This window comes from Pantherophis guttatus, chromosome 7, assembly GCF_059756535.1.
Source record: "Pantherophis guttatus breed Tessera chromosome 7, ASM5975653v1, whole genome shotgun sequence".
NCBI classification, from domain to species: domain Eukaryota; kingdom Metazoa; phylum Chordata; class Lepidosauria; order Squamata; family Colubridae; genus Pantherophis; species Pantherophis guttatus.
This window is the reverse complement of record NC_142069.1, coordinates 18,183,949-18,206,431: the sequence shown is the minus strand read 5'-3', so window position 1 is coordinate 18,206,431 and position 22,483 is coordinate 18,183,949. Positions and strand designations below refer to the sequence as shown.

The 22,483-nt window shown below is 43.6% G+C and overlaps 1 protein-coding gene across 1 annotated transcript in view; it reads left to right on the top strand.

Moving 5' to 3' along the window:
* OVCH1 (ovochymase 1) overlaps positions 1-22,483 on the top strand; it is a 54,555-nt gene that overhangs the window by 15,236 nt on the left and 16,836 nt on the right. Inside the window, exons 8-18 of the mRNA XM_087873505.1 lie at positions 1,221-1,305; positions 1,374-1,500; positions 5,301-5,434; positions 6,946-7,086; positions 7,322-7,452; positions 7,972-8,065; positions 8,990-9,118; positions 13,767-13,835; positions 15,232-15,412; positions 15,768-15,840; positions 19,782-19,977. Coding sequence (XP_087729631.1) covers positions 1,221-1,305; positions 1,374-1,500; positions 5,301-5,434; positions 6,946-7,086; positions 7,322-7,452; positions 7,972-8,065; positions 8,990-9,118; positions 13,767-13,835; positions 15,232-15,412; positions 15,768-15,840; positions 19,782-19,977 — 1,360 coding nt within the window. The remainder of the gene's footprint in view (positions 1-1,220; positions 1,306-1,373; positions 1,501-5,300; positions 5,435-6,945; positions 7,087-7,321; positions 7,453-7,971; positions 8,066-8,989; positions 9,119-13,766; positions 13,836-15,231; positions 15,413-15,767; positions 15,841-19,781; positions 19,978-22,483) is intronic.

Genomic DNA, 22,483 nt, shown 5'->3' with positions numbered 1-22,483 from the left:
TGTACCTTAAAGAAACTTTTTGAGATGGAATGAGCACCTGCATTACAGAGTGTTCTGCCCCAGCTATGGACCCCAAAGAACACAGCACACACAAAGTTTGTACAAAACTTAATTTACTAAAATAACTCAGTCTGTTTCAAAACAAAGGCTGTTAATAAACTTTCTTAATAGCCTACAAGAAACAAAAGATAAAGTAATCACAATCTTACTAAGGTTGGCAGAAAGCCCAGAAGCAATTTGCAAAGAATCCAGACACGAAGTAGAGTGAACTAAAGTTGTTCCCTACAAATTGCTTCAGTCGGCGTTCCTCCTTAAATAGGCTAAGGGAGTGGCCAATTAGCCCCAAGCCTTACTCTCGAGGAGACCTCCTCCAGAGGAGCCACTCCTGCCTTTTGTCCGCTCTGTGCACCCGTGCATCGAGAAGAGGCTCCTCCTCTTCGTCCTCTTCACTTAAAGGAAGCCTCCTTGCTGTCAGAATCAGCTACAATCTGCACAGGCCGCTGACGGGCCACAACACAGAGGGAGGAATTTTGCCAACTCAGAACTTTCCAGAAGGAGACCTGGATCAAAAGATTGTACAATCCCAAAATGGAGGGGGAAGGGAGAAAGAGATTGAGGGTAACCACACCCTAGAAGCTGATAAAGGAGAATATTTGTAGCTCAGGGTTCCAATGAGAGGTCCATCGTGCTCTTTGAGCTAGAAAACAACCGAGCGAGAGAGCACCAAGGACCCTTCACCCTAGAATTTTTCAGAATATATATCTAGTAATATTTAGTTTGGCAACATTGATGTTAGGTTCATGCCCAGAGATGAGACTGAAATCCAATCAAGTGCAATCTTTATTTGCTTACATCTAATAGACAGAATCTTGCCTAATGACAGCTATAACTTTATAAGTCAGGGGTGTCAAACTCGATTTCATTGAGGGCCGCATCAGGGTTATGTTTGACCTCGGGGGGCCAAGTGGGCATGGCTGTGGTGGGCTTGACCAGGGTAGGTGTGGCCAGCTTGACATTCTGCAGCCCTCTGCCAGCGAAAACGGAGCCACCACAGGCCAGTGCTCATGCTTCACTGTTTCCAGGGAGGCCCCGCAGGCTAGATCTAAGCACCCCGTGGGCCTTGAGTTTGACACCCCTGTTCTAAGCTAATAGATATAGTATATCCTTAGAGATTCTAAGATGTAGTTACCCTGAACATCTTTCCCCTTCCTCCTCGCCAGCTCAGGATTGTGCAGTTTCTTGATCTGGGTCTCTTGGGAAAGTTCTTCCCTCTCTTGGCAAAATCTTCCCTCTCTGTGACTGCAGGTACACATTTCATTACATCTTCTTGCTGAAAATATTTCACAGGAACCTTTTTGGTTTCTCTTGCTCAGGAGCTGGGCCAAGCTTTCTGCCTGCATCCAGCCTAGAAGAGTGCAATCCCCATGGAATGCTGGTGTTTGGTGAAAGTGGTCTTGTTCGGTACCCCCGCCTGGCTGAAGACAACTACCTTGATAATAGGTATGTATTCACCACAGGCCAGTGGTGGGTTTCAGAATTTTTTACTACCGATTCTGTGGGTGTGGTTTGGTGGCCGTGGCATAGCTTGGTGGCCATGGCTTGGTGGGTGTGGCAGGAGAAGGATACTGTAAAATCTCCATTCCCTCTCCAATCCAGGGGAAGGATACTGCAAAATACCCATTTCCTCCCGATCAGCTGGGACTCGGGAGGCAGAGAATAAATGGGGGCGGAGCCAGTCAGAGGTGGTATTTATCGGTTCTCCGAATTACTCAAATTTTCCGCTACCAGTTCTCCAGAACTGGTCAGAACCTGCTGAAACCCACCTCTGCTACAGGCGCTGAGTTTCCTTGAAGGACATTACAAAATGGGCTGCCTTGATATGGCTTTGTGGAACAAAAGGAGAGTTTGTTGATAAAGATGCAATAGAACAGGAGTGTCATACTCAAGGCCTGGGGGCCGGATTCGGCCCGTGGGGTACTTAGATCTGGTCCTCCTGAGCTCTGTTTTCACTGATAGAGGGTTGCAGGAGGCAGTGGCAGCCGAAAATGGAGCTTGGGAGCCCATTTTCACTGGCAGAGCACTCAGGCCACCACAGGCGCCCCTGACACGAGTGATGTCGAGTTGGCAATCCACACCCTGGCCATGCCCACCGCAGCCCCCCAAGGTCTAACACAACCCTGATGTAGCTTTCAATGAAATCGAGTTTGACACCCCTGCAATAGAATGTTAAATGCACATGCATGGTAAATGTTAATGAGTTAAATAATATTTTGGTTGTGGTCCTTAAATGTAAAGAAATAAATTAAATCTGATGTGCTTTGCCATCTTGGTTTTTCACTGCTTCTTGACAAATAGATAGGGATGGTTTGGCTGTGAACTCCTAGGCAACTTGAAGCAATGTCTTATCTGAACTGAGATGCCTTTTTAGCAATCAAATGGTAGCAATCCCGTAATGGTGTAATTATTATTTAGTTATTCAATAATTCTTTGAATTATTTGCTGGCAATTCGATTTCTTACTAAATGGCTTTGAATTATTTGCTAGCAATTCTGTAATAATGCAATTGGTTACACCAGAGATCCTCAGTGTTTTTGGAGCTGCCCTAGAAATAATAATACAGGTAGACTTTGACTTACGACCACAGTTGAGCCCAAAATTTCTATTGCTGAGCAAGACAGTTGTTAAGTGAATTTTGTCCCATTTTACAATCTGGCTTGCTACAGTTGTTAAGTGAATCACTACAGTTGTTGAGTTAGCAACACAGTTGTTAAGTGAACCTGGCTTCCCCATTGACTTTGCTTGTCAGAAGGTTGCGAAAGGTGATCACATGACCCTGGGACACTGTAACCACACTGATCATGTGACCATGGAGATGCTGCAGCAGTTGTAAGTGTGAAAAACGGTCATAAGTTACTTTTTTTGTAACTTTGAACAGTTACTAAACAAATGTCTGTAAGTCGAGGGCTACCTGTGTTCCAGGGACAGGGACCCCAAAAGTGGGCAGGGATAAACTAATCTTGGATTAGATTAGATTTAATTTAAACTTCACTCAAATTAAATTAAATATAGTTGGTTATTTAGTAATTCCATCATTCTGTTGGAATCATAGACTTGTTCAGTGTAAAAGTTACATAGGGCAGTGATGGTGAATCTTTTCAGCACCAAGTGCCCAAACCGGAACATACATGCAGGTGCGTGCATGTGTGCCCGCTGGAGCACCGGAAACCCAAAGACTAACTGGCTGGCGCAATCATGCCTGTTTTTTGACCATTTTTGGCTGTTTTTCGGGCCATTTTAAGGCCGTTTTCCAGGCCATTTTGAGGCCATTTTGGGGCCATTTTTAACCTGAGAAATGGCCCAAAAATGGCCCAGAAAATGGCCTGAAAAGGGTACAGAAAATGGCCCAAAAACGGCTTGAAAACAACCTGAAAAATGGCCTGTAAAAGACCCGGAAATGGCCTGGAAAAGAGCTTGTTTGGGGTCATTTTGGGGGCTGTTTTCCGGCCGTTTTCCAGCACTCTGGCACCTGCGAAGACCAGAAAAGCAGCGAGTGACAGTGCACATGCACACAGAGAGGGCTGTGCTTGCCATCATGGACACAGGGCCTTGGTGATAATATGTTCTATTCCTTGTCCAATGCAGGAATAAAGGTTAAAAGTGAAGGTTAAAATTTGAAGGTAACTTTGGAAGAGAAACTGGGGCCGTAGCTTAAGTTACTGTGAGGTGCACATAGCCAGGACATTGAATCAATACCTGTGATTTCTATTTTATGCTATCTTCTCCGTTACGACACCAAGCCAGGAACTAAAAAAAATAAATAAATAGAGAATTTATATTTTTTGTAAGTACTCTATTATAAAGCCAGGACGGTGTAGTAAAGTGTTTTTCAAACTTGGCAACTTTCAGCTGTGTGGACTTCAATTCCCAGAAGTCCACACATTTGAAAGTTGCCAAATTTGAAAAACACTGTGGTGGTTAAGGCAAATAAGAATGTGGAGGTCCACCCTTCATCCATAGGAGCTCACTGAGAGATTATGGTTCAGTCAGTCTGGTCTCAGTCATCTGACTCACACTCTTGCTATTGTTGGGAAAAAATGACGAGGAGGCCTTATATATACTGCCTTAAGTGTCAGCTTTGGAAGCCATATTAGACCGGAAGCTTCCATGCTGCCACCTTCTTGTGTGTGGGAAAGTAGAAGGGGGGGATTTAGTAGAGGGAATGGAGTTAGACAAAATAGCATTCTTCCTTTCGGTCAAGGTCAGGACAATCCTGCATCTGGAGAAGGAGTGGTTGGAGTGATGTCTCAAAATGGGACGGATGGTGATTGGGCCATGTGATGGACTGATGAGTGATGGGATGGTTTGGGGGGCTTTTGATTTACTGAGGGAAAACCCGGATTTCTCAGATTCGGATTTTCCCAGATGTGCCAGTATACCTACTCTAATAAATGGAACTTTGAGAAAATGCTTGCCTCGGAGTTTTTAATTGGAGTTGGGTTTTTCTGGAACGTTGATATTACATTTCTAGACAAAAGGCAGAATATAATCTACAGCAGGGTTTTTTACTACCGGTTCTGTGGGTGTGGCTTATTTTGTGGGTGTGGCTTGCTGGTCATGTGACAATTATTTAGGATTTAGCAGAGGTACTGGTCTACCAGGCTGTACCGATTTACCCATTTATTTTTGCAGGCATTGGTCTACTCATGTATTTTTGCAGGCACTGATCTACTCATGTATTTTTGCAGGCACTGATCTACTCTGTATTTTTGCAGGCACCGGTCTACTCATTTGTTTTCTTTTAACACTGATCAGCTGTAGGGCAGCCCTTTGAAGCCTGTGGCAAGAGTTTAAACAGTTTTTTCCCCTCTAGCTATCAGCTGGGACTCAGGAGGCAGCAATAGATTAGGGGTGGGGCCAAATAAAAGGTAAGAATAACACGGGAGGGCTGGGGAGGGCCGGGGGGCCCCAGAACCGGTTTAGTGATGTCATATCGTCACCGCTACTGGCTCGGCGGAACCGGGCAGAACTGGGAGGAACCCACCACTGATCTACAGATCCTTTATGTTCATATTTTTTCCCTATGGTTCAATCTGCCCATTCACTTCTCATGCAAGCAAACAAATAAAAGTTGAGGGAGATGAGTTTGCTGTTCTATCGCTTTGTTCTATATTTGTTAGGTGGTAGAAGAAGAATCAGTGCAAGGCATTTTCAGCTGAGATGCCCATGATAGTTCCTGACTCCAGGTGCTCAGCAATATCATGTCTTCTGCCCAAGCCATACTTTAAATTGTCTATTTCCAGCTGGTGCATTTGGAACCTAACGGTATCTGAAGATAAAATCATCCTGGTGGAATTTATCAAACTAGACGTAGAAGATGAGATTGAATGTGACCACGACTATGTTGCTTTCTATTCAAGCGAGAAGGAATTAATTGGTAGGTGGAAGGTCTCTCGTGCAATTCCTTGTGAAATTTCAGTCTATGATTTAGGAAACTGCCCTTGACTGAGTTGGGCCATTTCTCTGTCTAGTCCAGTACATCACTTATGACTAGCAGCTGCTCTCTGGACTGGTGGCTTTTCTGACCGAAAGGAAAGTTTTAAGGGTTGAGTCTGGGAAATGTGCTTGAGAACCTGTCATCTCTTGCAGAAGGTTCCTCTGATTTGGGGACCAAATTTGTGCAATGGTAGACCCAAATTCAGTGCTGGAATAAATCCTCTGTCTTCTTTTTATGACTTCTCCTGTTTTGTCTCTCTCTCCTTCTGCTACCATACCCTGCAATTGGATGGAGGCAAAGGACAGTTCATCTTACCAGATAGATGAGAGATGTCAAATTCAAGGCCCGTGGGCTGGATCCAGCTGTAGGGTGCTTAGATCCGGCTGCGGAGCTGCCCTGGAAACTGCAAAGGAAGGATTGGCCTCTGCCAGCGAAAACAGAGCTCTGTTTTCGCTAGCAAAGGATTGCAGGAGGCCATCGCAGCCAAAAATGGAGCTTACAAGGGCCACGGGCAGCACCCCCAACTCCGTTTTCACTGGCAGAGGATTGTAGGATGCTGTCGCAGTCAAAAACAGAGCTCAGGAGCCCGTTTTTGCTGGCAGAGCACTCAGGCTACCACAGGTGCCCCGACACGAGTGACATTGAGCTGGCCACACCCACCCCAGCCCCCCAAAGTCAAACACAAGCCTGATGTGGCCCTCAATGAAATCGAGTTTGACACCAGTGAGATAGATGAATTGATGCCTTGCAGAGGGCTCTGGGGGCAGTGGTGAAATCTGAACCGGTTTGCTACCGGTTTGCTGGCCACACATGCGCGCTGTGTGCGCATGTGCAGTGCGCACCAAACACATGCTGGGTGTGCATGCACAGTGTGCACGCATGTGCACTACACACCAAAAGGAGGCTTGGGATGGTAAATAGAAGCGAGGGGGGAATCAGCTGTGGCGCGCGATTTAGCTTTGCTACAAAGCAGGATTTCTAGCAAAGCTAAACCGTGCTGCACAGCTGATCCCTCCCCCGCTGTTCTACTTACCTTCCCAAGCCGCCTTTAGGCGCATGCTGCGCGTGCGCATGCGTAATACATGTCAAAATGAGGCTTGGGAAGATAAGTAGAACAGTGTGGGGGGGGAATCAGCTGTGCAGTGCAGTTTAGCTTTGCTAGAAAGCAGGATTTCCTGCTTTTTAGAAAAGCTAAACCCCGCTGCACAGCTGATCATAGGAAATATCAGTTCGGAGTAATCGGTAGCTTTTTTAAACTACCGGTTCGCCTGAACCAGTAGTTTTTTTTTCATTTCACCCCTGCTCTGGGGAAAGAATTGTCCGAACCCAAGAATCCTATCCTTGAGCTATACCAGTTGCATCTTTTGTAGTCCTTAAAGCTACAAAGAGTGGGTCAAGAGGATGAATGTGACTCCCACAGGGTTCATCTTGACTTTGTTCTCTTCTAACAGGTAAAATCTGTGGTGATGTCTTGCCTTCCCCCTTGCTGATAGAGTCGGACCAAGCCATTGTTATATTTGTGTCTGATGGCAGCATTGGGGGCAGAGGCTTTGAATTCACCTTCGGTGCTGTGCATCCAGCATCTGAAGCAGGTAATTTCACCTTTGCCTCTGAACCCCTCTGTGGAGGGCAATTGGGGGAACAGGCAGCTTCTTTGTCTCTATACTTATTCTGAAAAAAGGAAGTCAACATGCTGCCTCCCTTTGCATATTTTAAGTATATTGGGGTGGAAAAAGAACTTAATGTCGATTTACCAGTTAATAAGGTGCAGTTGATGCATAACATCTTTGCTTATTTGCTGCCGCCTCTCTTGCTCCAATGTCGTAGGCTCTGGCTGTGGCAGCGTTGCAATGCTGGTGGAAGAAGGCAAGATTGACACGGCTAATTACCCTGGTTTATATCCCAGCAGCACAAAATGCCACTGGCTCATTGAAGCACCAGTGGACCGTGTCATCAAGGTAATAAGGAGCAATGACCTGGGTTGGAATGCAACCAACTTTTTTTGGGGATGCCTGTGTCAGACGGTCACAAATCATTCTTGAGGCAACGGATCTTGCTTATCTGTGTCCTCAAAGCACTTAAAATGGCTTCACGAGAGCCTTGTCGTTGGCAGAGTGAAGCAACTGCCTCGAGCTGATGATTTTGGAGGTCAAGAAAGGGAAATAGATTATGATTTAATTCGATGTTATTGAATTCTTTTTCTGCCAGACATAGGGAGAGACGCTGACAGGATTTCCTGTCTCAAGGACCAAAAATCATGTCGTGATTTGCTTTGCTGTGCTCCTTGGTCAGGTTGGGATAGAGTTGGGTTTTTTTTTGCTATGGCCTCAGAGATGTTGTTTCATTAGATGCCCTTCAGATAAGCTAGGGCCACAATTTCTAGAATGTACCATCAGAAGTCCTAGAGGGCATAAGGATGGGAATGCTGTTGTGTATGTTCTATGGGGGGGTGAATGCTAATGTTTTCCTCCTTTCAGTTGGAGTTTGAAGACTTTGCGGTTGAAATCAGCCAGGATTGTATTTATGATGCTGTTGTTGTTTATGGTGACACTGAAGAAGAGCGCCAGCTAGGTAATAACTGGTTTGACTTGGTAGATTGCAATGGCTCCCTGAAACAAAAAATTGAAGGAGACCATCCGGTGTCTCAGCAATGGTCTACAGCTCTCAAAATTCCTAGGCAATGTAGACCTTATCCAGTGGTGAAATCCAATTTTTTTTTACTATCGGTTCTGTGGGTGTGGCTTGGTGGGCATGGTGTGGCTTGGGTGAGGTTGGTGGGCATGACAGGAGAAGGATACTGCAAAATCCCCATTCCCTCCCCACTCCTGGGGGAAGGATATTGCAAAATCTCCATTCCCATCCCACTCTGGGGCCAACCAGAGGTGGTATTTGCTGGTTCTCCGAACTACTCAAAATTTCTGCCACCGGTTCTCCAGAACCTGTCAGAACTTTTTTTTTTTTTTAAATTTGATTTATATGCCGCCCTTCTCCGGAGACTCAGGGCGGCTTACAATGCGTTAAGCAATAGCCTTCATACTTTTGTATATTTATACAAAGTCAGCTTATTGCCCCCACAAACTGGGTCCTCATTTCACCTACCTTAGAAAGGATGGAAGGCTGAGTCAACCTTGAGCCTGGTAAGATTCAAACCTGCAGTAATTGCAGGCAGCTGTGTTAATAACAGGGTGCTTTAAACCACTGTACTACCAAGGCTCTTGCTGGATTTCACCCCTGACCTTATCCACTTACTTTTGAAGATGGTGTGGATTATATTCTGAAAGAAAGTCAAGCAAATGCGCAGTGGTGGTGGACAAGAGATAGCAGACCAAACCAAAATGTCTCCGGTTTAAGTCATTTTTTTCTCGAAATCTTGACTCAACCTTCCTGAGGTGATTTAGACTGAGGGAGCTCTTTTTCCTTATTTGAGATATGGGCCCTGCAGAAAAGTACTTCACCGCTGATGGCAGGAGTTGTGTTCTTTTTTTCCCCTTATAGCTCTCCTGTGTGGTTTCTCAATTCCTTCGCCTGTGTGGAGCCCAGGGAACATCATGCTAATCCACTTCGAGAGTGATGAAGAAAATAACTTCAGGGGATTCAAGGCCAAGTTCACTTTTTTCTCTTCAGGTTGGTTGATGATGTTCTCTTCAACATCAGCTTCCGCTAAATAGAAAATTTGCATGTCTTTTGACCCAGAGTCAATGGGAATGAAGAGAAATTAGTGAGATTCACTTAACTTTAAGGCCTCACCTGATTGTACAAATCAGGCTGGATAATTTCTTGATGACATTGGATTAGTATTTATTAAATTCCACTTAGTATCAACTCCAGGCAAAGGTAAAAGGTATGGCTGCAGATTTTATACCGTTGACATAAACAGTTGAAGTAGTGTATTGGAGCAGGAGTGTTTTTGTGGTGAAATACTCATTATCTTTTAGAGTCATCTGCAATTGGACCATTTTGATCCTTATTTGGGCTTATCAAGTGTTTTTGAGCTTCTAAATTGACTTGCCTTGTGGATTTAATGGGTCAATTTTCAATATTTTATCTGTTCATCATGATCGTTTTTTTAAAAAGTTTCTTAGGTCAAACTATTCCAAGATGTACAATGACAAAATTTTTAGGATGCAAGAAAATATAAATTATTCTCAAGACATTGTGAATTTTGTTCTGAGTGGAACATGCAGGCCTTGAGCTTTGTCTGATCAAGAGCATCTGAAAGGGGAATATATATATATATATATATATATATATATATATATGTATATGTATATGTATATGTATATGTATATGTATATGTATATGTATATGTATATGTATATATGTATATATATATATATGTATATATATATATGTATATATATATGTGTGTGTGTGTATATATATATATGTATATATATACTTCTAGATCATGTGATGACCCAGATTTCCACATTCCTACAAAAGATTCATGCATACATCTCATGAGATATGGAAGTTAACTGTTTCAGATGACAAAAAATGTTCAGATGATCCCATCATAGCTTTCTTCCTGAATGAGAATAGCAGGAAAAAGGGAGCTAGGAGCTATAATTGCACTCAACAATGAACTAAAGGGCCACCATCAGTGAGCTGTTGGACAGCATTACTTGGTCTGTTGTGTGGATGTTTGGGTGGTTTAGGGGTGGGGAATTGGGGTGGGTGGGAGTGTGTTTGGGGATTGTTATGTGTGTTGGACCTGGTCTTTGGGTGTCAAGTGAATTTTGTTGTATGGGTATACTGTGTATACACGTACAATGACAATAAAGTAGTAGTAGTAGTAGTAGTAGTAGTAGTTGTTATTATTATTATTATTATTATTATTATTATTATTATTATTAAGACATTTGGAGTAGAAAAATAAAAAGGAAGGCTTGGACAGGTTCTGTTGTGTACTGTGTGAACTCTTTTGTGTTTAAAGAACTCTGGTGGCAAAAGTTTTTCGAAAAGAAATTGGTTGTTCATTAGACTCATGACAAAGGAGCAGCAAATATCTGCTGTGTTCAGATCTCAAGGAATATAATTTATTCTTTCCGGAAATGTTAAGGCTATATGTTTTTGATAATAAATAACACTGCAGTTGCAGACTTCAACATTACAGCAGTGAATGTTAGACTTATTTTGTGCGTTACCTCGCACACTTTGAACCACCATTCCATTGTTTCTATGCAATTAGTGTGAGTTTTTGAAAATAGAAATGGATCCTTTTATGCAAAAAAGTTTGGGGAAAGTCAAAATCATTGGCTTCCCCCACCTTCCTATCTTCCTCTTAGCATTTTACCTGCCTTTCAGTCAGTTTTACAAGTTTAATTTAATTTAATTTAATTAATTCAATTTATATGCCGCCCCTCTCCGAAGACTCAGGGCGGCTCACAATACATTTTAAAAAATCATTATAAAAAACATTTAAAAATTAAAAACATTAAAAACTCATTCACGCCATTCATGGCCGGATCTCGCCCGATCACAAGAGCGAGATCAACGGCCCCAGGCCTGCCGGAAAAGCCAGGTCTTCACCGCTTTTCGGAAGGGCAATAGGGTGGGGATGGTCCGGATTTCAGGAGTAACTGGTTCCAGAGAGCTGGGGCAGCCACAGAGAAGGCCCTCCCCCGCGGGCCCGCCAGCCGGCATTGCTTAGCTGACACGACCCGGAGGAAATGGGAGCCGGAGGAGTTAATCAGTGAATCTGATTTTATTCTCACAAATGAAGACAAATATACGTGTCCCAAGATAATGTTGCAGGATCCAATCTGGGTCGGTCACCAGGACCAGATGTTTTGTCTTCCGAGCTTTTGGACTCGTGCTGGAGCCCATCTTCAGGGAACTTCTCTCTAGCAAAGTGTGTGCTGTTCTCTATGTTCTCTGTTCTCTTTATAGTGCCTGTTGTATGTATCTTTTTAGATATTCATAGGGGTGGGTTGATGGCTGGTTTTTAAGTCATTAGCTGTCCTTTGCTTCAGTGGTGGGTTTCATTTACCTTTGCTACTGGTTCGCTCATGCATCCGTGCTTGCTTCGTTCATGTACGTGCCACTTCTGTGCATCCACAGAAGCTTCTCTGCATGAGCAGATCGTATTTGGGGACGTCCGGGCAGGTGGGTGGAGCCTCCTGCCGCCACTGTTACCAGTTCGCCTGAACCGGTGCGAACCGGTAGCAACCCATCACTGATTTGCTTGTGCTGCCCAGCTCTCCCCTTCTAAGTACTTGGTAGGCTGATGGTAAATCAGCACTCCTGTTGACTGATGAGGGGCCTCTTTCCCAGTCTTCAATCACTTCCCTGGATGTTTTTGTGCCTGCTAGTCCAACAAATTTAGTAGCTGCAAAATTGAATGTGTGTCCTTGTTCATTGCAGTGCGAGGCTACCAGTGAGTTCAGGTTTTCTCGCCTGACCGCTCACTTGTGTTCTTGTAATCTGGTGGTTAGCTTCCTCTTCATCTGTCCTACAGGGGCAATCCATGAAGGGGATTCCATAGATTATATTGGAAATATCTCCCGCCTCCAAGCGATCTTTACAATGCATAATTTTTGTCCTCGTATGGTAGCCTCTGGGCGGTGTGCGATGCCCACTTGCAAATCTCGGAAGCTGTGTTCTACGGCTTCTGAAATGTTTTTGATGTGTGGCAGGCTGATTTTATTCTATACTACCCAACTTTGCAATGCTTAAAAAAAAATCTTCACTGGGTTTTTTTTTCTTGTTAATACAGTATAACAAGCATGACTTTCCAGTATCTTGCAAGTGAAACTAGTAATGCTTCCATTTCAAAACACTTTAGAAACCATGATTCTGAGAGGGGAGGGGGAGAGATGCCTTCCGTCTGGTAAACTTGCAAGATTTGTTTTTCTTGCCATGTTTACATGTATACATTCAAACTAGACTGTGTTGTTTCTCCATGTCATAATATACCATTTTTTTCTGAGGATAAGACATACTTTTTCCCCTCCTAAAAGAGGGTGAATATTTGGGTGCATCTTATACACTGAATGTAGCCAAAAACGCGAGGCACGGAGGCAGCGATGGTCTATGGCAATCCCTGCACCTTGGAACAGCTGATTGGGGGTATTCTGGAAGGCGGAATCAGCTGCTTGTGCTGAATCAGGCTGCAATAATGTGCTGAAGCTGACCTGGCTGTTTGCTATTTGCTGCAAGGACTCAGAGTTTGCAGCAGCAATCACACCCAGAAAGCACTCACAAGTAACTGATTCAGCAGGATTCAATAACTTCTCTTTATATATAATATAATATATGAAGTAAATATACAATACCAAAAGCAGGTTTTCCAATGTGGTAGTAAATACAAGCAAAACACAAGCAGAGGAGAGGAGTTTCAGTTTCAGTTTTGTGCAGCAGACTAGTTTAGAGCTCAGCACAGACTCAGAGCTGCAGAGCTAAGCCACGCCATGGCTCCTTGCTGTCTCCTTCCTTTTTTGCTCACACAGCAAATACTGTTTCAGTTTCTAAACAGCCCTCAACTGTCTCACACACACTGACAGGATGCTAGCCAGATAAATACTGATGGATGCTGGTGGGCAGAGGCAGATTTTTTTTTTCTTATTTTCCTCCCCAAAAACTAAGGTGCGTCTTATACTCCGGAGCATCTTTTACTCCAAAAAATATGGTATGTGGGTATATGCATAATTTAGTAATATTTATGTAGTGTATATTGGAGTTGGTGACCCTTTGAGAGCTGCATGCAACGAAATTTCATTTTACTGTATGCCAATTAGTGTACATTCAAAGTGACAATAAAGTTACTCTAAGTCTCTAAGAAAGATAATGTATGTATCAGAGGTGGGTTTCAGCAGGTTCTGACTAGTTCTGGAGAACTGGTAGCGGAAATTTTGAGTAGTTCGGAGAACCGGTAGTAAAAATTCTGACTGGCCCCGCCCCCATCTATTCTCTGCTTCTGGAGTCCCAGCTGATCGGGAGGAAGTGGGGATTTTGCAGTAACCTTCCCCTGGATGGGAATGGAGATTTTACAGTATCCTTCCCCTGCCACACCCACCAAGCCACGCCCACCAAGCCACACCCACAGAACTGGTAGTATACATTTTTGAAATGCACCACTGGTATGTATGTATGTATGTATGTATGTATGTATGTATGTATGTATGTTGGGGAAAGATCCCAGAGAAGAGAGAATCAGAAAAATAGGAATAAGTTCTATGAGTGGAGCAATGAATACTAAACTGGATCTTTTTGTGTTGAATGGTTGAGAAATAACTTTTTGCTGAACTAAAACTTCATTACTTTATTACAGCAACATCTAAAGCTGAATATGAAGGTCTGCTTTCTATATCTGCTTTTGAACCAAAAGATATCCCATTGGGTAAGCTCTTCGAGGATTAATAATAGCTCCACTCTTGGATTTCCTAGGAAACAATCTGAATATGAAAAGGGGTGGATTACTAAAGCCCAGCAGTCTTACCTTTAATTTGACTTAGGCATTTCCAGACAGTATTGTTATTGTAACAACAGTCTGCTTAATTCATTCATAAAATGATACCGGAATTGGGAAAACTCCAGGTTAGGCTTTTAGTGTAACACTTCCTCTTCTAACTCTGCTGAATCTTCCTATCATTATTGCTGTCTTCTGTGCATATAAAGAAGTTATTAAGGAGGGGAAAAAAAGAGTAATTAACTTTACGATATCTTTTGACAGATAAGGCCAAAATTTGTCTGTCTGGAAATATTCCCATTTGAGCTGTCTGTTCTCTCATGCCTGAAGGTTTATGGATTCCATTGTTGCCCACTAGGAGCATAAAACGTGCAGTGGCTGTAATGGTTCTATTTGAAATGCTTCATTTTTGCATTTGACAAAGACTGCTAGAGAAATTCTAAGGCACTCTAAGTTTTGTATGGACAAAAAGTACCGTATTTTTCGGACTATAAGATGCACCGGACTATAAGACGGACCTACCTTTTTTGGTGAGGAAAAGAAGAAAAAGAAATCTGCCTCTGAGCAATTTTGCCTCCTTGCAGCAAATAGCAAACAGCCTGCTTTACTTTCATTTTCATTTTCACCATAGCTTGATTAGCACAAAGGAAAAAAAATCTGCTCCAGCAATTTACCTCTTTGCAGCAAGCAGCAAAGTTCAAAACAGCTGAGGGCAAATCAGCCGAGAGTCGGGAGGCCGATCCAATCAACTTGTGCTAATTAGGCTGTGCTGAAACTGAAAGGAGCTGTTTTTTCTTGCTGTTTGTTTGCGAGGAGGTAACTGCTGGGAGGCAGAGGCCAAAGGGTGGGGGCTAGTGGGTGGGCGGGGCTACATATGGTGTATAAGACGCACCTAAATTTTCACCCCCCTTTTAGGGGGGGAAAAGGTGCGCCTTATACTCCGAAAAATACGGTAGCTAAGCCTGGATGCTTTAAGTCTGATATGTGTTGTTAAATGCAAAATGTGTTTTGGATTTTAGAAGGAATATTAGTTCTAGGAAGAGGTATACCAGAGAGGCATATGTATGTATGCACAGGGGTGGGATTCTAGTTCCGATAATCAGCAAATTGCGTGATCATCGAACCGATTGTTAAACCGGGAGGATCCCACCACTGTGTATGCATGCATGTTTACATTATCATATGAACATACACACATGTTTTCGATCTATGGGAGGACAAATGGTGATTACAAAAAACTTGAAACTTCACCTGCCAGTCAATGCATTATTGAACTCTCTTGGATGTCCTCTAGCATTTGGTTCCTCTTCTCCTCCTCTTGCTGCAGATATCTGTGGTTTCCCACCCTTTGGTCCTCAGAGACTGTCAACACTTATCATTGGGGGAGAAGAAGCTTGTCCCCACTGCTGGCCCTGGCATGTGAGTTTGCACTTTCTAGGAGATTATAGGTGCGAAGGTGCCATCATCAACTTGATTTGGGTGCTCACAGCCGCTCATTGTGTAACGATGTAAGTATAGATGTAAGATGTTAAGCCAGGCAAAGTAGCCTTCCGTAGACTCTGTTTATTTGGAATAAAGTAGGTAAGATTGAATTTAGACCTGGGAAGAATGCTATTATGCTTCAGTTCCTGCAGGGTCCTGAAACATGTTGGATCGTCTCTGCAATTTAATTTATTCTGCAGAGTGGGTATGAATATAATGAAGACATCTCCGCTTTCCCGCAAACATTCCTGGGATTTGTAGCAGGAACAAGTTAAATTCAAAAGTTAAAGAAGTTAAATTGAAAGTTAAAATATATTTTGTTGACATTTTTCAGTTACATAAAAACATGATTTAACAGCAACGGAGCACTTCCTTTTTTAGAACAAATAATCCATCATATTGGACTGTTGTTGCTGGAAACCATGACAGAATACTGAAAGAAGCCGCTGAGCAGGTAGAGACAAACTTAGTTTTATGTTCCTTTTTCCACACCTGTTTTATGCACTTACGGTCCTTGGTTCAGCCCCTATTCGGCATCTTCAGGTATGACTGGGAAAATTCTTGCATTATTCTTAAATTAGTGAGGAGAAAAACAAAAGAAAACAGAAAAAAAAAAACCACCATGCAATCTCTGTAGGTAATCTTTACTGTGTCTGATACATTTCCATCTTCACCACCCACCTGCAGAACAAAGAGATTGGAGAAGAAGGGATTACAAGAGAGTAAGCAGGAAGACAATGGGGAATACCCTGAGCTGTTTGCATAGTACACTCATGGTTCCTAGGCCTAGTTCCTAGCTCAGGGGTCTGCAACCTTAAACACTCAAAGAGCCATTTGGACCCGTTTCCCACAGAAAAGAAAACACCGGGAGCCACAAAACCTCGGTGGGCGTGGCCAACTCGACATCACTCACTTTTACCAGTCACATGACCCCCTAGCCATGCCTACCCAGCTGGTCATTAGGGCAGAGAACCGGTTGTTAAAAAACAACGGGACCCACAAAACCCTTTTGACATCTCCCTCCCTCTCCCCCCCTCTCTGTATCTCTTTGTCTCTGCCCCGGCCGCTTCTCCATCCCCTGCTGTCGCCCTTACCTTCTCAGGCCAGGTGAGGAGTGACTGAGAGGGGAGGGCGAGGGGTGGGATCATCCAACAGGGAGCCACAGCAGAGGGCCCAAAGAGCCGTATGTGGCTCCGGAGCCACAGGTTGCAGATACCTGTCCTAGTTGATGGTGCCATCACTTTCTTTTGATGTGTATTCTCCATTGTCTGCCTGCTTACTCTTTTCTAATCCTGTCCTCTCCAATGTATGTAAGTAAAATGCTAGTTTCCTTCTTGCTAATTATATCAGTGCCAGAGTGAGCATTCCAAGGGGCAAGGGAATGCTTAACCAAAACTGAAGGTGTGAAATCAATTAGTCTTGTCTTTTTTGAGCCAACTATCCCAGTACCACTGGGGTGTGTATTCTAAAAAGTAGGAGAGTGAGGAAAGGGAAGCCTAGTCATGGTCAAGTGATTTTCCTCTTAATAACTGTTTCACTTAATGACGGATCCGCTGATTCCAATCGTGGTCCCTCAACAAGAACTACATGTAGATTTGTTTACACAGAAAATAAAATGGATGAAGAACTGCTACCAAGGCAAGAATCAAATAAGGAGAGAATAAGCCCAGGCTAAGAAAGCAGATTGAGAAAACATCTCAGACAAACCCCTCTCTAGTTCACACAAATATAAAGGATGTATTCAGTGTTGCAAGATTCTGTAACTATAGCTTTTAAAATAAAGGTAATTCTTAAGTTTCTTAATTTGTGCTATCTTGTAGGCCTGACAATGTCAGGTGCAAAGAACCAGGAACACTTGCTGGGTTCAAAGCACTGAAGAGTTTATTATTGCTACCTATATACAAAGGACACAGTGGCTCAGTGGCTAAGACACTGAGCTTGTTGATCAAAAGGTCGGCAGTTCAGCGGTTCGAATTCCTAGTGCTGCGTAACGGGATGAGCTCCCATTACTTATCCCAGCTTCTACCAACCTAGCAGTTTGAAAGCACATAAAAAATGCAAGTAGAAAAATAGGGATCACCTTTGGTGGGAAGGTAACAGCGTTCTGTGCACCTTTGGCGCAGGGGTGAAATGCTCCTGGTTCGGACCGGATTGCCCGACCCAGTAGCGATAGAGGCGGGTGCTTTGGAGAACCAGTAGCAAAAATCCCTGCCCCCCCCCATTGCCCACCTGAGCCGCGCAATCATCAGAGGCTTTTTTAAAAAAAATTTTAAAAGCATTTTTTCTACAACCTCTTCGGCAGAAGAGGTTATTGAAAAAATGCTTTTAAAAGTAAAAACAAAGCCTCTGCCGATCAGGCAAGTCAGCTGGGATCATCAGAGGCTTTAAAAGCATTTTTTAAACAATGGTTTTAAAAGTTAAAAAAAAAAAAGTTGGCCACGCTCACTCAATCATATTACCCCCCCAAGCCACGTCCACAGAACCGGTAGTAACAAAATTTACATTTCACCACTGCTTTGGTGTTTAGTCATGCCAGCCACATGACCACGGAGACGTCTTCGGACAGCACTGGCTCTTCGGCTTTGAAACGGAGATGAGCATCACCTGCTAGAGTTAGGAACCACTAGCACATATGTGCGAGGGGAACTTTTACCTTTACCTTATATACAAGAATATGGTCGATTAATGGTCAAAGCTAAAGTGATGCTAGATAAGGGTCAGTGAAATTCACAGAGGCTGGACTTGGATCTCTTATAGCTGCACAATGATTCCAAACTGATGACAAATTTAATCCCACCATCCAATTTAGCCTGCTCATCTCCTACAGACAAGAGGAGGAACTCTGGAGTGAAGTCATCTGCCAAGAAGGCAGAAAAAGGCAGAAAGAGAAGTGGATTGGAATACTCATTTCTTTCTTCTTTCTCTTTGGTCATTTGGTGAGGATGGCATAAATTGTTCTTGCCGAAAGCCCAAACTGATTGTATCCTGAACTGATCATTTATCATTATACTGAAGGCTATATGAAGTTCTTTTTAAAGAATAGAGTAGAATTCTTTATTAGCCAAGTGTGATTGGACACACAAGGAATTTGTCTTTGGTGCATATGCTCTCAGTGTACATAAAAAGACAAGATACACTCATCAAGAATCACAAGGCACAACACCCAGTGACAGTCATACGGTACAATAAGCAATCAAATCATACTAGGAAACAATCAATATAAATCGCAAGGATACAAGCAACAAAATTACAGTCATGCAGTCACAAGTGGGAGGAGATGGGTGACAGGTACAATGAGAGGACCAATAGCAATAGTAATGCAGCCTAATGTGAATCGTTTGACAGTGTTGAGGGAATTATTTGTTTAGCAGAGTGATGGTGTTCGGGAAAAAACTGTTCTTGTGTCTAGTTGTCTTGGTGTGCAGTGCTCTATAGCGTCGTTTTGAGGATAGGAGTTGAAACAGTTTATGTCCAGGATGTGAGGGCTCTGTAGATATTTTCACAGCCCACTTTTTGACTCGTGCAGTATACAGGTCCTCAATGGAAGGCAGGTTAGTAGTAATTGTTTTTGGGTTGGCTTAAGGACTGCAAGTAAGTCATTCCAGCTCTAAAATCCCCAGAGATTTTAGTCTCCACATGTTTTGCTAATTCATGGGGATTCGATAGCAAAGCACAATTTGAAACTTAGTTTGTTTTTAAAAAATGCTGATTTGATTTAACCACATTTTTTTCATTTGTCTTGGAAAAATAAACCATGATTTTTACATCTAAACTATTTTGGGGGCGGGGGGGGGGAGAAATGACCCTGGTTGAAACTGATTCTAGCTTGGGCAACAAATCTTGGTTTAAAAACTTTCTGGCTTAGTGTTTTGGGTCAACAACCCTAGCAGTAAATTAAAATATACTGTATATATATACATTTAAGAGCTTTGTCCAAAATGGCAGAACGGAAGTGTTAGCGAAAGGAAAGGGCATATTGTGTGGTATATTTGTTCAGATGGGGATGGTGGCAGGAAGAAGAAGGAATTACGTTGCAGCAAGAATGAAAGGTGGCCAATTTATATCAAATGTGGGCTAAAATAAGGAGGTTCATTGCTTATCAGCCAAAGGCAGCACTACAATAGTGGTGCTGGCAGCTCTTATCTTAATTCAGTGTTTGCTACAGCCTAAAAAAAAGAAGATAGAAACAATTCTTGCTGCAGGAACATTTATTGATTAGGGAGAGCCCCGTCAAGGAAGTTGCTGATTATTTTACAAAGAGATGTTGGCTAAGAATGTAATTTGTAACTAAACTGGTATTTCCCCTCCTCGCCCACTCCCTATCCCCCCGCTAAATGGCTACTACTGAGTGAAAGACTGAATACTGATTCTATTGATTTCGTTCTCTTGATGCAGGTGAGAAGAGTCGAGAGCATTACGGTGCACCCGGCCTTTGATGTCGCAAGTTATGATTCTGATATTGCCCTTGTCCAGCTGCAAACACCTCTGATCTATAGTCCAGCAGTGAGGCCTGTATGCCTGCCAAGTTCCATGGAGCTGCTGTCGTCCTTTATGCTTTGTACTGTGACTGGCTGGGCAAGTTTCCAAGAAGGTTAAGTCCACTTTCTCCTTCGAGCTCCATTGACACTGTCAAGGCTCTGTCTCCACCTTAGTTAAAGCTTAGCAAAAATAGGAGGGAACCAATCTAGAACTAAGGAGAACTTTCTTGACTGTGAGAACAATGGATATGCTTGGCTCCAGAAGTTGTGGATGCTCCATCACTGAAGAGATCCTGGACAGCCATTTGTCCAGGATGGGGTAGGGCCGTGATGGTGAACCTATGGACATGGAGCCATATCAGTGGGCACGTGAGCGTTGCCCTAGCTCAGCTCCAGCATGCATGCACACACCAGCTAATTTTCGGGCCTTCTGTGCCCACCAGAAGTTGGGAAACAGGCTGCTTCCGGCCTCCCGGGGGGGGGAGGCCATTTTTGCCCTCCCCAGGCTCCTAGAAAGAAATTATAGATGTGGGCGCGCACGTGTGCGTCCCCCACACGCTCCCCCCACTTTTGGCATGCAACGGCAAAAAGGTTAGCCATCACTGGGGTAGGGCAATCAAACTCAATTTCGTTGAGGGCTGCATCAGGGTTGTGTTTGACCTTGGAGGGTCGGGGTGGGGTGGGAGTGGCCATGGTGGGCGTGACATGGAACTCATGTTGGGGGTACCTGTTGTGGCCAAGTGCTAAGGCAGGACTTTCCTGAGACCCTCCCTCACTCTCATAACCTACCTTCCTTCCTTCCTTCCTTCCTTCCTTCCTTCCTTCCTTCCTTCCTTCCTTCCTTCCTTCCTTCCCCTCTTTCCTTATTTTTCCTTCCTTGCTCTCTTCCCATCTTCCCTTCTTTTTCTTTGTCTTTCCTCTTTCCTTGTCTTCTTTCCTGCCTCTCCATGCATGCTCAAATGCAAAAGGGGAAACATTTCTCCTTTTGTTTTGTTTTTAGTTTGTTTTGATATCCCTCTACCAGTGAAAATGGAGCCCAGGGGGCAATGTACACCCTCCTGAGCTCTGTTTCCCGTGGCAGAGGCACCGTGGGCCAGTCCTTTGCTGTTTCCAGGTCAGCCCTGTGGACCAGATCTAAGCACCGGGCGGGCCTCATTCTGCCCACAGGCCTTGAGTTCGACACTCCTGGGTCTCCTGCCTGAGCAGAGGATTGGACTGGAAGATCTTCAAGATCCCTTCCAACTCTCTTATTCTGTATTCTTATATTTGAGGCTTTGTTGTTTATGGCTAGTTTCTACAGTAATCTAGCCACGTTCTGTCTGGAAGTTTGCTGCAAAATCTAACTAGAGCAATTCAGATTAAAGCAATTTAGAGACCTGTGATTTACCACCAAATCCTGATGTGAAATTTGGCAATCTCCTTTTATTGTTCTTCCCCATTTAGAGCAGTGATTCTTAAACTGGGAGTAATTATCCAAGGGAGCAATTTGGAGATATCCTGAGGGGTGATGGAGCAATTTATAATTGCTTGTTTTGTGAGTTGAGGACTGCCGCAGCCAAGATACTTATGTAAAACAAGAGTTTGTTTGTTTTTAATGGGAATAATGACATAATTCAAGACCATGAAAAGAAATAATAAGGTCAAACAGTTTTAAGAACCACTGATTTACAGGGACACCCCATGACATTTAATAAGAAGAGAGATTCTGCATTTTGAGATCAATGTACAAGCAGCGTGAGTACACTGCACACATCCTGGGTAAATATATATTAGGGGTATGAATATTTGATTTGGGAATACAATTTGAAAATGTACCAGTTGAATCTCTGCGCCAAATCAGATCTTTTAATCAACTCAGCAAGTTTATTTATATCAACTTGAATGCATCCAACTCAATTTATATAGTTTTTATATCCATGCAGAAATGTTTATTCTGTAGCACTTCGGAATTCAGAATCAAATGAACCTATTCTTAGAACTACCGTATTTTTCGCAGTATAAGATGCTCCGGACCATAAGACCCACCTAGCTTTTGGGGAGGGAAAAAAAAATCTGCCTCTGCCTCCCAGCAATTTGCCTCCTTGCAGCAAACAGCCTGGTCAGTTTCAGCACAACCTGATTTAGCACAAGCAGCTGATTGGTGGTTGAATTGGCCTCCCAAAATACCACTGATCAACTGTTCCAGGCTGCGGGGATCGCCACCACCCAGCGCCGCCGCCTATTGCCACCTCTGCGTACCCCATTTTTGCCGCTTTGCATCCCATTTTTGGCCTCCGCTCGCCTGCTCCAGGTGCTATCGCAGCCGCTGCCTATCACTGCCAATCCCCGCCACCTGGAACGGGTCAAAAACGGGATGCGCGGAGGCCAAAAATGGGATGCATGGAGGCCGAAAATGGGGTGCGCGGAGGCGGCGATGGACAGGGGCAATGGGCGGCGATGGCAGTGGTGATCCCCGCAGCCTGGAACAGCTGACCAGTGGTATTCCAGGAGGCCAATTCAACCGCCAATCAACTGCTTGTGCTAAATCAGGCTGTGCTAAATCAGGCTGTGCTCCATAGCATCGTTTTGAGGGTAGGAGTTGAAACAGTTTATGTCCAGGATGCGAGGGACATAAATAAA